The following is a 15,857-nucleotide window of genomic DNA, read 5'->3' as shown; positions in this document are numbered from 1 at the left end:
AGGTGAGAGAGCGAGGCAGTAATATTTGGGTCTTATCCCATAGAATCCCTACTGTGCAGAAGGAGGTCATTCAGCCCATCAAGTCTGCACCAACTCTCCGCAAGAGCAACCCAGATCCTACCCCAGCCCTACCCCATAACCCCACGCATTTACCATGGCTAATCCATCTAACCTACACATCTTTGGACTCTAAGGGGCAATTTACCATGGCTAATCCACCTAACCTACACATCTTTGGACTCACATTTATGCTGGATTTTAAAATGGATTATACCACATTGCTTATTATTTATGGAGCATGAGAACACGGCGAGAAGGTTAACTCATCAGCAAGGATGGAACGGTGGCACAGTGGTTAGCACTGCTGCCTCACAGTGCCAGGATTCAATTCCAGCCTTAGGTGACTGTCTGTGTGCAGTTTGCGTGGATTTCCTCCAGGTGCTCCAGTTCCCTCCCACAGTGCAAAGATGTGCAGGTTAGGTGGATTTGTCATGTTAAATTGCCCCTTAGTGTCCCTAGATGTGTGGGTTAGGGGGATTTGTGGGGTAAATGCGTGGGGTTGTGGGCAAGGGCCGGGGTGGGATTTTCTGTCGGAGAGTTGGTGCAGGCTCGATGGGCTGAATGGCCTCCTTCTGCACTCCAGGGATTCCATGATTCTGTGATTCCTACCCAGCCTCAATTTTTAGGCCGACGGGAGGATTTATCTGTCATGGAGAAAGCTCTAAAATGAACGTGTTTGGGCCTTGGGCAGGAAGGGGTGGAGGGTTCCTCCACCAGAAACCTCCTTTAGACTTGCTACCCCCAATTCCACCTCCCAATTCCGGGACCTCCTTCCCCTTGGAACCTCTCCCCCTACACCCCAATCACCCACCTTCCTCCCCCCCTCACACTCACACACACTCAGGCACACTCACACACATACACTGAGGCACACACACACACACACTCAGGCACACTCACACTCACACACACTCAGGCACACTCACATTCACACACACTCAGGCACACTCACATTCACACACACTCAGGCACACTCACTCACACACACACGCACTCAGGCACACTCACACTTACACACTCAGGCACACTCACACTCACACGCACACACACTCAGTCACACTCACACACTCAGGCACACTCACATTCACACACACACACACTCAGACACACACACTCAGGCACACTCACATTCACACACACACACACTCAGACACACTCACACTCACTCACTCAGGCACACTCACACACTCAGGCACACTCACGCTCACAGTTACACACACTCAGGCACACTCACACTCGCACACACACACTCAGGCACACTCACGCTCACACACACTCAGGCACACTGACACACACACATTCAGGCACACTCACACACATACACTGAGGCACACTCACACATACACACACTGAGGCACACTCACACTCACACACACACACTGAGGCACACTCACACACACACACTGAGGCACACTCACACACACACTTTCACACAAACACATACACATAAATACACCCCCCCCCACACACAGACACACACACACTGAGGCACACACACACACACACTGAGGCACACACAGACACACACACACTGAGGCACACACACACACAGACACACACACTGAGCGATACACACACACACAAACACACACACACACAGACACACACACACTGAGGCACACACACACACAAATGAATGAACGCACAATTGGTCTATGCAGGGGACTGGAAACCTCAATTATGCAAATTGTTTATTGGCGAGCGTTCTGCAGTATTATTAAGTAATGCTTTTATTTTTGAAAAATGCATCGTGTTTAGACTAATTTGCACCAACCTATTTTCAGCTCTCTAATGAATGTTGTGTGAAATGAAAATCTGCGGCAAGTTACCGTTCCTGAGAATCCTGATGGCACCAATTTAATATCTGAATGCTGTACAGCCTGAGCTCGCAGTATAACATCTCTGTCAGTGAGATTCGTGCTGTCCTATGTGCCAATCCCGGGACACATGTGGCCAGTTGCAAATTCAAATGTGCCTAATTACATTTCTGATCAGTGTCTAATCGGCAGCCTTGCTAGTCATTGTGAGGCAATACTCACATTTACATGGCACGCATGTGGACTTTAGCCTTTTTTGTGTGATTGTTGGTTAGGTGAGAAGCAGACTGTGTTTCATGCATCGCTGAATCCTATCTCATTAATCACCCCAGCACCTGGAGCTGCATCAATCTTGTCCTCTACTGATCTCTCCAGGTAGACATTGCTATCGATTGTGATATTGATAATATTGTTCAACACTGAGCAGCTACCCCTCAACTGGAACATAAAGATCACCGACAGGAGAATGGACTGATGCAAGATCGTTCTTTAACAGCTCTTCCATAGCCCAAGAGTCAGTCTGGACCTCTCTTGTAGCCTCCATTAATGACTCTCATGGAGAGGGTCGTTGGGCTCAGGGAGTTGAGCTTCCAGTAAACATGGATTGTTTGGTCACATTCCAGACTTGGAGAGGCATTTCCCAGAATTTTTCCATAATAAGTCCAAGATTTCCCTTGCCAATCTCCCGACCTGTTGTCGGAGGGTAGGTGCCTGGAACTGTGCAATCTATGTAACCACTTGCGGCTAAGTAGATCCATTGGTCCATCTGGCTTCCCATGAGAATTCCCTGCAATCAGGGTGGAGGGACAGGATTTTGACAGGGTAAGGTAGAAGGAGTGAGTGACAAAGTTTTCTTTGTGGAAGGGGGGAACTTTTTTTTATTCATTTACGGGACATGGGTGTTGCTGGCTGGCCACCATTTATTGCCCATCCCTAGTTGCCTTTATTCAGAGGGCAGTTAGGAGTCAGCCACATTGCTGTGGCTCTGGAGTCACATGTAGGCCAGGCCAGGTAAGGATGGCAGATTTCCTTCCCTAAATGATATCAGTGAACCAGATGGGTTTTTCTGACAATTGACAATAGTTTCACGGTCATCAGATGCTTAGATTCCAGATTTTCTTTTTCAATTGAATTCAAATTCCACCATCTGCCTTGTCGGGATTTGAACCCGGGTCCCCAGAACATTAGCTGAGTTTCTGGATTAATAGTCTAGCGATAATACCACTGGGCCATCACCTCCCCATCCACTCCTGCTCCTTGTGACCCCCTCCCCATCACAATGAAATGGATATTTTGAACATTCCATTTCTGGTTTTGAACCACGACCAACACCAGCAGAAATAACAACTCCTAATTATATAGCATCTTTACTCCAGTAAAACGTCCCAATGTTGTTCACTGGAACCGTTATCAAACAAAGCTTGGCAGCAATTGGATGGTTTAATATCTGTGAAATGATATAACACACGCTGACAATTGCAGACATTAAGAAAATCTTCCCCAGACAATCCTGTTCCGTGTAATTAATGAAAAATGGATAAAACATGGAGAGCAGCAGGATTCAGATTGATGGGATCTTTGTCCTGCAGGGAATAAGTAGCTTAATTATATAGGATTACAATGTAATCATTAACAAGAAAGTTTTGTTCCTTCTTCTGAACTTTTCTCCTAAATCACTCAGAATTCACGAGAACCAAAACGATAAATGGGCCAAATGTTTTCTTAATGTTGTCAGGTTATTGGTGCCACTGGGATGGCTGGTATTTAATGTCCATCCCTCGAACAACTGAACATCTTCAGAGGGCAGTTAGAATTCAATCACTTGTGTGGCACTGGAGTCACATAACATAGAACCCCTGTGCAGAAGGAGGCCATTCAGCCCATCAAGTTTGCACCGACTCTCTGACAGAGCATCTTAACCAGACTCACCCACCTTATCCCCGTAACTCCACACATTTACCTCACTTATCCCCCTAACCTACACATCTTTGGACACTAAGGGACAATTTTGCATGGCCAATCTACTTAACCAACACATCTTTGGACTATGGGAGGAAACGGGAGCACCCGGAGGAAACCCACTTAGACACAGAGAGAACGTGCAAACTCCATGACAGTCACCCAAGACCGGAATTGAATCCGGGTCCTTGGCGCTGTGAGGCAGCAGTGCTAACCACTGTGCCACCATGCCACCCTAAGTAAGGATGGCAGACTTCCTTCCCTAAAGGGACATTAATGAACTAGTTGAGTTTTTATGACAATCCATGAGTTTATTGGTCACTTATACTGGTTCCAGATTTTTAATAGTTGAATTCAACTCTTCAAATGGTTGTGGTGGGATTTTGAACCCCCATTCTCTGGGTCCAGGGGTATGGATAACTGATCCATCGCCAAACCACCAAACCACATGTACCTGTGACCAAATTGAATCTAAATTCAAAAGTGGAAGCTGGGTTATGACCACAAGTCACACGTGGCTTATGCTGTGGACTGTGTTCAACAACAACATTTCATATTTATATAACACCTTTAGAATCATAGAATCCTACAGTGCAGAAGGAAGCCATTCGGCCCATTGGGTCTGCACCAACCACAATCCCACCCAGGCCCTATCCCCACAATCCCATGCACTTACCCTAGCTAGTCCCCCTGACACTAAGGGGCAATTTAGCACGGCCAATCCACCTCACCTGCACATCTTTGGACTGTGGGAGGAAATCGGAGCTCCCGGGGGAAACCCACGTAGACACGGGGAGAACGTGCAAACTCCACACAGACAGTGAGCGAAGCTGGGAATCCTGGCACTGTGAGGCAGCAGTGCTAACCACTGTGCCACCGTGTCGCCCATTAACAAAGCCCGCCCATACTCCAAAAATGTGTGAGTTAGGTGGATTGGCCGTGTTAAATTGTCCCTTTAACAAAGTAAAATGCCATTATTGGACATAATTTGGTGTCTAGTCACACGTAAGGACATATTAGGATAGGTGACGTGACTTTAAGGAATGTCTTAAAGGAGGAAAGTGAGGTAGAGAGATAGAGAGGTTAGGGGAGGGAATCCCAGGGGACCCAGGCTGCTGAAGGCATGTCACTGTCCATCACTGGAGCAGTAAGAAGTTTAACAACACCAGGTTAAAGTCCAACAGGTTTATTTGGTAGCAAAAGCCACACAAGCTTTCGAGGCTCTGAGCCCCTTCTTCAGGTGAGTGGGAATTCTGTTCACAAACAGAACTTATAAGACACAGACTCAATTTACATGAGCTCCAGCGAGACCATTATTTGCAGCATCAAGTGAGGGACTGGGCTGCTACAGAGAGGTGAAGATCGAGGTACCACCCCTCACAGTCTGGCAGTGATCCGAGGAACTAAAACCCATGACGTGTTTCTTCATTCCATTTCATTGCAATGAAATGAAAGGTTTGAAACTCTTCATAATCTTCCTCAGTCTGAGCTGCTTGTAGAGTTGACAAAATGACTCTCTTTCCTGCTATCAACTGATTCAGTAAATACCTCTCATCACCAATGGACACCATGAGGAATCATTTTTTTAAAGTTTAAAGTTTTTTTTATAAGTGCCACAAGTAGGCATAGATTAACACTGCAATGAAGTTACTGTGAAAATCCCCTAGTCGCCACACATTCCGGCACCTGTTCGGGTACACTGAGAGTGAATTTAGCATGGCCAATGCACCTAACCAGCACCTCTTTAGGACTGTGGGAGGAAACCGGAGCACCCGGAGGAAACCCACGCAGACACGAGGAGAACATGTAGACTCCGTACGATGACCCAAGGCCGGATTTGAACCTGAGTCCCGGGCACTGTGCCGTTTGCTTATTTTACTCTGTTAATGTGGTTTATTTTTAGGATCAGTTAAGGTGGGAAATGTTAATGTAGGCTCCTCTTTAAGATGAGTCTCTGACTGCTTCCACGGACTCCAGCTGGTCCTCTAATGCCCCTTCAGGGAACGAACCCACCATCCTTAACCGATCTATGTGTGACTCCAGTCCCAAACCAAAGGTGCTTTGCCCCTTTAGCTTTCTCTTGAAGTGGCTAATGCATCATCAAACGTGCTATCGGTGGTTCAATAAGAAAGTCCACCATCATCAACTCCGAGGCAGCTATAAGAGAATGAATTAAAGCAATATGTTTAGAGATGTATTGAGGAGAGCGTAGCCATGGCAACTGATGTTTCTCCATTTTACTCTTTCAGAATGTTTACTATATGAGCAACCAGCAGATCCGTGTGGGGGTACTGAGTCCCACTATCGATGATGATGACAACAAGTGCTTGGTAGATGTGAACAACAAGCCCAGGCTGATTGAATGCAATTACGCCAAAACCAAGCGGATGAAGCTTTATTGGCTTTTTACTCAGGTGAGTATTTTGGTGTGATGGGGAGATGGTTAGACATTGACGACTGGAGCCTGGGGATTTAGTTCATTTATGTTTCAGCCAGAAACAAAGATGAGTATAGCACAGAAGGAGACATTTTTTTTCATTCGTTCATGGGACATGGGCGATGCTGGCTGGCCAGCATTTATTGCCCATCCCTCGTTGCCCTTGAACTGAATGGCTGGCTCGGCCATTTCAGAGGGCAGTTGAGAGTCAACCACATTGCTGTGGCTCTGGAATCACATACAGTCCAGATCAGGTAAGGATGGCAGATTTCCTTCCTTCCAGGACATTAGTAAACCAGATGGGTTTTTCCAACAATGGTTTCAGGGTCACCAGTAGATTCTTAATTCCAGATATTTTTTATTGAATTCAAATTCCACCATCCGCCGTGGCGGGATTTGAACCTGGGTCCCGGGAACATTAGCTGAGTTTCTGGATTAACAGTCTAGCGGTAATACCACTAGGCCATCAATCACCTCCCCCATTCATTCCATTGTGCTTGTGCCAGTTCTTTGGTAGAACTATCCAATTAATTGTACTCTCCTGGCCTTCCTCCTTGGTCCTGTAAATAAACTGATGCAATAGTTGGGATTAGGATTGGTTCAGACAGAGCAATCACAATTAAAACCAAACTGCTTGGTGAAGTCTTCTGGTAGACAGAGGCATCCACTGATCACTAGCTAGGGTGTAGCGAAAGATCAACTTACGCGAGATAGGTCCATTCAGAAGTCTGATGGCAGCAGGGAAGAAGCTGTTTTGAGTCGGTTGGTACGTGACCTCAGACTTCTGTATCTTTTTCCCGACGGAAGAAGGTGGAAGAGAGTAAGTCCGGCGTGTGTGGGGATATGTCCCATACACGGTCCTCCCTGTCCTCACAGAGTTAATTCCTGTCAATGAAGACACCGAACCATTTTTTTCAGAGGTGTAATTGTTTTATTGAAGTAGGTGTGAGGAGATATTTGATACACGAACCATTGGAGTGACCATTTATCACACTGTGCCTTTGTATTTTAACATGCTGTCTGAATGGTTTCTTGGTGTCTGTCTTAGCAGAACACTCTGTGTTTTGGTTGTGGTGGCTCGGGAGCTGGTACCATTCAAGTTAATTGGTGTAGAAGAGCTGAATCATTGTTTTTCCTTAATGGTTAAATTCTGCTGAGTTCCACCTCATTAACTCACACCTCAAGTAAGTGAGCAGCTAGTTTGAGTTGAGGAACTGTGGGATGGGAATTGTAATAATTGATGTGAAAAGAAAGGCTGGGGAACTTGTTGGGAGCAATCAGGATTAGTTACACCAGCCGTAAATTTGAGAGAAAAAGTTTGAATTGCAACTAGCTCATATGTTACATAATTATTTTGCTGAAAGCTTATTACTGCTTCATTGGATGGTATGAATTCACCTTGTGTTCACTTCTGGATCCCAGTACAGGTTTAACATAAGGTGCTTCTTATTATGTTTGGGTCTTGGTAATGCACAGAAAGACCACGAGGTAGAACTGAAACAAGGGAACAGTTTATTTCAGGTCTCTACAGCTTCACAATCAGTCCTAGACGAACTCTGCTAGTCCCTGGGGTGACCTGACCCACACTCTTAAAGGGGCAGCACGCACCCCAACCAACATATAAACAACACTTCTCATCTCTGTCCACTTGTAAATTCCCCGATATGAATTGGAGTTGGATTGTCTCCCAACCAACAGCAGATCATAATCCCCAGAATTCTGCACTATACTGAGGGCCTCAGTCACAAAGGGAGCAAAGCATTTGTTGGTGACAGAGCTAAAAACAAAAGTCACTTGGAATTATTTTTGTCGTTCCTCCCCAGGATGTGAGTGTCTCTGGCAAGGCCAGCATTTATTACCAGTGCCTAATTGCCCTTGAGAAGATGGTGGTAGCAGCCTTCATTTGGTGTAGGTACACCCACAGTGCTGTCAGACAAGGAATGACAGTGAGGCAACAGAGATATAATTCCAAGCCAGGATGCTGTGTGAAACTTGCAGGTGGTGGTGGTGTTTCCATGTACCTGCTGCCTTTGTCCTCGTAGGAGATAGAAATTTAGGATTGGTAGGTGCTGTCAAAGGAGCCTTAGCAAGTTGACAGAGGTTTTAAGATTATGAAGGATTTTGATGGGATAAATAGATCTCAAATGATGTTAGAGAAGCTTTAGCGTGATATTGACCCAAATTGTCCTTGACCTGGGGTTGGCATTGATACCAGTTAAAAACACGCCACATCCCCTAGTGCTAATGCCCTCAGCTTTAATGCTTTGTGAATGCTCCTCTGCCCCTACTAACAAACATCCTCAGAGAATTCAGTTTTTAACAGATACGAATCTCTTTAACTCAGATTTCCCAAAGTATAAGATTTTATCCTTGGGCATCACGGTGGCACAGTGGTTAGCACCGCTGCCTCACAGCGCCAGGGACCCAGGTTCGATTCCCGGCTTGGGTTACTATCAGTGTGGAGTTTGCACATTCTCCCTGTGTCTGCATGGGTTTCCTCCGGGTGCTCTGGTTTCCCCCCACAGTCGAAAGATGTGCGGGTTAGGTGGATTGGCCATGCTAAATTGTTACTTAGTGTCAGGGGGGCTTGCAGGGTAAATACATGGGGTTGTACAGATAGGGCCTAGGTGGGAGTATGGTCGGTGCAGGCTCGATGGGCCAAATGGCCTCCTTCTGCACTGTAGGGATTCTACGATTCTATCCACAGACTGGAGAAAAAGCTCTAATTCTTGGCTCATTGTCGCTAGTAGAGAGAATCTGTAATTATTTAACCAGGGATAATTAAATTAGATGGCCCATTTGATATGTATCTATGAACAGTTTGGAAAATTGCATTTTCATTAATCATTTAAAAGGTTTGTTGGTCTGGATGGGTGAATGTAACACGGGCATAATGGGCCCAATTTTAACTCTTAAGGGCTGAATTTGATGGGCCACCATACTCCCACCTAGGCCCTATCTGTGCAGGCTGGAAATCACAGGGAGATAAGAATACTGGTCTGAACTGGTCTTATAGAATCAAAGAATCCTTACAGTGCAGTAGCAGGCCATTCAGTCCATCGAGTCTGCACCGACAACGATCCCACCCAGGCCCTAGCCGCTAACCCCACATATTTACCCTGCTAGTCCCCCTGACACTAAGGGGTAATTTAGCATGGCCAATCCACCTAACATGCGTATCTTTAGTCTTGTATACTTTAAAATGGAACACCAGTAAAATGGGGAACTAAGAGTACTAGTCCAATTGTTTTTTCCTTCTGGGTAGGTAGGTGGGCACCATGCCATTGGCACCATGTCCACCACTAGCCCACCTGCCACTGGCCTGACCATCTCCGTCATGCTTTCATGCGCTGCGGGGGTGGGGGGAGGCATTTGGTGGGCTGCCCACCTTAACTAAGCAATGAGGCCTCATCCAGCCACTGCTCTGATTTGACTGGTTGCAACTCGACAACCTGGCCCCAGCGAGATAGAATCATAGAACCATGCAGCGCAGCAGAGGCCCTTCAGCCCAACGAGTCCGCACCGACACATTAGAAACACCTGAACTCCCAGCTAATCCCACCTGCCAGCATTTGGCCCAAAGTCTTGAACGTTATGAGTGCAAAGTGCTCATCCAGATACTTTTTAAAGAATGTGAGGCAATCTGCCTCTACCACCCTCCTACGCATGGCATTCTAGACCGTCACCACCCTCTGGGTAAAAAGGTTTTTCCTCACATCCCCCCTAAACCTCCTGCCCCTCACCTTGAACCTATGTCCTCTCGTGACTGACCCTTCAACTAAGGGAAACAGCTGCTCCTTATCCACTCTGTCCATGTCTCTCATAATCTTGTACACCTCGCCCCTCTTCTCTGCTCCAACGAAAACAACCCAAGCTTACGCAACCTCTCTTCATAACTTAAATATTCCATTCCAGGCAGCATCCTGGTGAATCTCCTCTGTACAACCTCCAGTGCAATCACATCCTTCTGATAATGTGGTGACCAGAACAACACACAGGATTCTAGCTGTGGCCTCATCAAAGTTCTATGCAACTCCAACATCACTTCCCTGCTTTTGTAATCTATCCCCGATTGATAAAGGCAAATGTCCCATATACCTTTTTCACCACCGTACTAACATGCCCTTCCGCCTTCAGAGATGTATGAACAAACATGCCAAGGTCCCTTTGATCCACAGAACCTCCTAGTGTCCTACCATTCATTGAGTACTTCCTTGTCAAATTACTCCTTCCAAAGTGTATCACCTCACACTTTTCAGCATTAAATTCCATCTGCCACTTATCTGCCCATTTGACCATTCCATCTATATCTTCCTGTAGCCGAAGACACTCCGCCTCACTATTAACCACCCGGCCAATCTTTATGTCATCCGCAAACTTGCTAATCCTACCCCCAACATAGTCCTCAATGTCATTTATATAAATGACGAATAATAGGCGGTCTAACACCGATCCCTGTGGTGCGCCACTGGACACTCGCTTCCAATCACTAAAGCAGCCTTCTGTCTTCACCCTCTGTCTCCTACAACTGAGCCAATTTTGAATCTACTTTATCGAATTACCCTGTATCCCATGTGAATTTATCTTCTTTACAATTCTTCCATGGGGACCTTGTCAAAGGCTTTGCTGAAATCCATATAAACTACATCGACTGCACTACTCTCGTCTACGCAGCTGGTCACCTCCTCAAAAAGTTCAATCAGATTTGTTAGGCATGACCTCCCTCTGACGAAGCCATACTGACTATCCCTGATCAAGTTCTGCCTCTCCAAGTGAAAATAAATGCTCTCCTTCAGAAGTTTCTCTAATAGTTTCCCTACCACTGACGTGAGACTCACTGGGTTGTAGTTCCCTGGTTTATCTCTACAACCTTTCTTAAATAGCGGAACCACATTAGCTGTTCTCCAATCGTCTGGCAGCTCCCCCATGGCCAGAGAGGAATTGAAAATTTGGGTCAGAGCCCCTGCAATCTCCTCCCTTGCCTCCCACAGCAACCGAGGGCACAATTCATATGGACCTAGAGATTTATCCACTTTTAAGACTGCCAACACCTCCAACCTTGTCCTTCCCTATGTCAGTTTGCTCAAGGACTTCACAATCTCTCTCTCTCTGAATTCCATATCATCGCCCTCATTCTCTTGGGTGAGATCTCAAACCTGCCTGGGTTTCGGAGCATGCAAGATTCCTCCTCCTCTCAGGCCCCTGCAATACCAGTGGTGGCCACTGACCCTGTTATCATAGAAATCATAGAATCATAGAAACCCTACAGTGCAGAAGGAGGCCATTCGGCCCATCGGGTCTGCACCGACTACAATCCCACCCAGGCCCTACGCCCACATATTTACCCACTAATCCCACTAACCTACGCATCACAGGACTCTAAGGGGCAATTTTTAACCTGGCCAATCAACCTAACCCGCGCATCTTTGGACTGTGGGAGGAAACCGGAGCACCCGGAGAAAACCCACGCAGACACGAGGAGAATGTGCAAACTCCACACAGACAGTGACCCGAGCCGGGAATTGAACCCGGGACCCTGGAGCTGTGAAGCAGCAGTGCTAACCACTGCGCTACCGTGCCGCCCATGGTGCGGAGCTGCTGGCCTCTGATTGGGCAACAGCTCTATGAGGCAGGACGTCCTCCTGGAGATGGGCAGACATCCTGTCTCATACAAATTAAACGGCCATTGCCCCCCAAAAATATAAGCTTGGCAAGCCAGCCTAGCGGAGGGGGCCTCACTCCGACATTTACAATAGGGTGGGGGAGCCGGCCCTCAACATGAAATCCAGTCCCAAGTGAATGGGTTTTAAGAGAATTTAAAACTTGCCCAATATCTCAGTTATAGACTGGGGCCAGGATTTTCCTTCAACATCCCGGGGAACAATCCATCTGGCCCTGGCGACTTATTCACTTTCAAGGATTCCAACTCCTCCAACACCAACTAACACTGTGCTGACCAATTGGTTTGCCACGGTCATCTGACTATGCCATGCCTCTGGCATCAGTTGAATAAAGCCTCTCACAGAAACACACTAAAGAAGTACAGCTGTCCTTATATCTGTAACAGGGCATAACTTTGTCCCCCATTTTCCAGTACAGAAGGTGCAGGTAATGAATCCGCTGTTTAATTCATCACTCCATCCTATCACAGACTTTGCCTTTTGTTCTTATCTCCTTATGTTTCCTCCTCCTCCATCCCTGTCTCAGTACTTGCAATCTTGTTAAAACTCTGACATTTCACAGTCCAAGCTATGGGGACCTGAAATGTTCAATCTGTTTCAGATGCTGGAGACCTGCTGACTGTTACTAGTCTTTTTCGTTCAAATCCAGGGGGAATTTAAGTTTGGAAAGTTTGAAAGTTTATTTATTAGTGTCACAAGTAGGCTTACATTAACACTGCAATGAAGTTACTGTGAAAATCCCCTTGTCGCTATACCCCAGCGCCTGTTCGGCTACACTGAGGGAGAATTTTAACACGGCCATTACACCGAACCAGTACGTCTTTCAGACTGCAGGAGGAAACCAGAGCACCCGGAGGAAACCCATGCAGACATGGGGAGAATGTGCAAACTCCACACAGGCAGTGAGCTGAGCTGGGAATTGAACCCGGGTCCCTGGAGTTGTGAGGCAGCAGTGCTAACCACTGTGCCATTCTGGTGTGGGAGGGTGGCTCCCTTGTTCAAAGGCACAGTGCCTGACTGAGGACCTGGCATCCACCCTACACCTTGCAGGTGACCCCCCCCCCCTCCCCTTTAACCCCACCCAGCATTCAGCCATAATGCCTGAAGGCCCCAGTGTGTTACCAGCAGCAGCCACCGTTCCCAGTGGCACTACCTGTACTGGAGAGCTGCCAGCCTTGAGTGGGGGGGGCCAAAGCTGACTGCGCTTAAATGGTGTCAAGCCTCCCAAAGAAAGATGAACACTGGGGTTCCCAACGGTTCCCCTTTATCGTCACCAACATCAATATCCACCCTAAACAGCTGGTAATAATCAATACTGCATTTCTGTTAAAGAACATCTCCCATTTTAATCATTCCGCCATTAGTGGCAGAGCCTTCAGTTCCTGGGACCCTGAGCTCCCATAAAACTCTCTCCTTTTCTCTCCCTCTCTCCCTCTCTCATTCTTCCTTTAAGACACTCCTCAAAACCTTAACTAACTTTCGGTCAACTGTCCTAATTTTGCCCTAAGAGAGGTGTTGTGGTGCAGTGATTTGATTTAATTTGATTTATTATGGTCAAATGTATTAGTATACAATGAAAAGCATTGTTTCTTGTGTGCTGTACAGACAAAGCATACTGCTCATAGAGAAGGAAACGAGAGAGTGCAGAATGTTTTGTTACAGTCATAGCTAGGGTCTAGAGAAAGATCAACTTAATGCAAGGTAGGTTCATTCAAAGGTCTGACAGCAGCAGGGAAGAAGCTGTTCTTGAGTTGGTTGGTACATGACTTCAGACTTTTGTATCTTTTTCCCAACGGAAGTAGGTGGAAGAGAGAATGTCCGGGGCGTGTGGGGTCCTTAATTATGCTGGCTGCTTTGCCGAAGTAGCGGGAAGTGTAGACAGAGTCAATGGATGGGAGGTTAGTTTGCGTGATGGATTGGGCTACATTCACGACCTTTTGTAGTTCCTTGCGGTCTTGGGCAGAGCAGGAGCCATACCAAGCTGTGATACAACCAGAGAGAATGCTCTCTATGGGTAGCGGGTAGCAACCCTGCCTCTGAGCCAAAAGCTCCGGGTTCGAGTCACACCTCGGGACTTGATGGCTACAGAAAGTGCTTTGACCATCAACGTGCAATTATTTCCAGCATGCCTATGGCAGGTGCTAAGAGTGAGAGAGTTAGCCAGAACTGTGAGGTAACTGCAGTGTAACAGCCTTCCCATGTTAAATAATCTTGTGTAGGCTCTTGGCATGGAATGCACTCTGCGGCAAGTGTCCTCCTTGATTCAAAGGACAAGCAGAGAGAGAATTCCTTCTTAAGGTAGCCCCATGTCAAATTATGGTCTATAATGCTCATCGTATGAAATGTCTTGTGGTGCTTTATTCATTTAAAGGTGCTATAAAAAGAGAAGTTGTTGAAAAAGGATTTCTCTGTGACTGTTGTATCTTCAAGCCGTGACAGTTTAATAGCATGATATTTTCCTATGAAACAGTTCTGAGTCAAGTGTTGACTGCCCCAAAATGACATCCTTGCTGAACCTGCTAATCACTGTCTGCTGGAAGCTGGCATTAGGGGGCTAATGTAGTGTCCACGCTGCAATTCCAGGACTAATTTCAGCTGTTGCATCTGAGCCACTGGGACCTGATTACAGTAAACAACACTCACCCTAACCATACAGCCAGGACGTGTCAGCGACTGTTGTGAATGGAAACTTGAGCAGTCACAATAATGGAGATTAATGAGCTATGAGCAGATTATTCAGCAGCAACAAGGCATGAAGTGTGAAGGCAAATTCATGACTTGGTGGTTAGCCATTGCGTCATGGCCCTCAGTGCATGCGACAATATAAAGTTTGTTTGTGGTTTTAAGAACAGAATCTCAAACAGTTGTGACTCTTTGGAATTCTCGATCCCAGAGAGCTGTGAATGCTCAGACCTTGAGTATATTAAAGACTGAGAGTAATAGATTTTTGGATACCAAAGGGATTAAGGGATATGGGAATAGTGTGCGAGGGTGGAGTTGTGGTAGATCCGCCATGATCTTGTTGATTTGTGGAGCAGGATTGAAGGGTCAAATGGCTTCCTCCCGTTCCTATTTCTCTAGTTCTTACATAACGGATTGTAGGTTTCAGCCACGGTATCAGTCAGTGATGTCGCCTCAGCGATGACAGTCAGTCAGAGGGTCATGGGTTCAAATCCCACTCCCACTGTGAGCACACACTCAGTGTGAGTTCACTCCTCTTCCAACCTAGGGTGGAATTTTCCCCAAAAAATGGCAAAGTGTCAGGACTGAAACCCAGCGTATTTCTCCCCAGATAAACGGGTAGGTTTGCTCTCCAGATGTCCTGACACTTTGACGAATAAAAGCAGGGGACGTGTTTTGCGCCGTCATTCCTGAGGGGCAAGGTCGGCTCCACAGAGATCAGAGCTCCCAATTAAAGGACGTCCCAAACTCAAATTGAAATTAAAGCACCCCCCCCCCTCTCCTATCATTGCTGGCATTGGGGCATCAGAACCCCCTCTCCTCCCGCCACCGCCCACAATGCATTACCCCCTCCCCTACCTCCTCCCACAATGCAGGCATCCCCCCTCCCCATACAATACATGCATAACCATCCCCCCGCCCCAGAGTGCAGGCATCCCCCCCATCCCCCCTCCCATAATGCAGGAACCTCCCTCCCAGTAATGCAGTCATTCCCCCTTCCCACACAATATATGCATACCCCCCCCCAGAGTGTAGACATTCCCCCATCCCTCCTCCCACACTGTAGGCATTCGCCCCTCCCTTCTCCCCTCCCCGCACAATACATGCATAAACCCGCCCCTGAGTGTAGGCATCCCCCCCATCCACCCCAACAATGCAGGCACCATCCTCCCAGCGATGCAGTCGTTCCCCCTCCTCTTACCATTGCCGCCACCCCCTCCC

The 15,857-nt window shown here is 47.0% G+C and overlaps 1 protein-coding gene across 1 annotated transcript in view; it reads left to right on the top strand.

Moving 5' to 3' along the window:
* The window catches only part of galnt18b (UDP-N-acetyl-alpha-D-galactosamine:polypeptide N-acetylgalactosaminyltransferase 18b), a 297,715-nt gene that overhangs the window by 240,352 nt on the left and 41,506 nt on the right, over window positions 1-15,857 (top strand). The window contains exon 10 of the mRNA XM_078220864.1: window positions 6,086-6,250. Within this exon, the coding sequence (XP_078076990.1) occupies window positions 6,086-6,250 (165 nt within the window). The remainder of the gene's footprint in view (window positions 1-6,085; window positions 6,251-15,857) is intronic.

The sequence above is a fragment of the Mustelus asterias genome, chromosome 9 (genome assembly GCF_964213995.1).
Source record: "Mustelus asterias chromosome 9, sMusAst1.hap1.1, whole genome shotgun sequence".
Lineage (NCBI taxonomy): Eukaryota > Metazoa > Chordata > Chondrichthyes > Carcharhiniformes > Triakidae > Mustelus > Mustelus asterias.
This window is presented reverse-complemented; position numbering and strand designations above follow the sequence as displayed.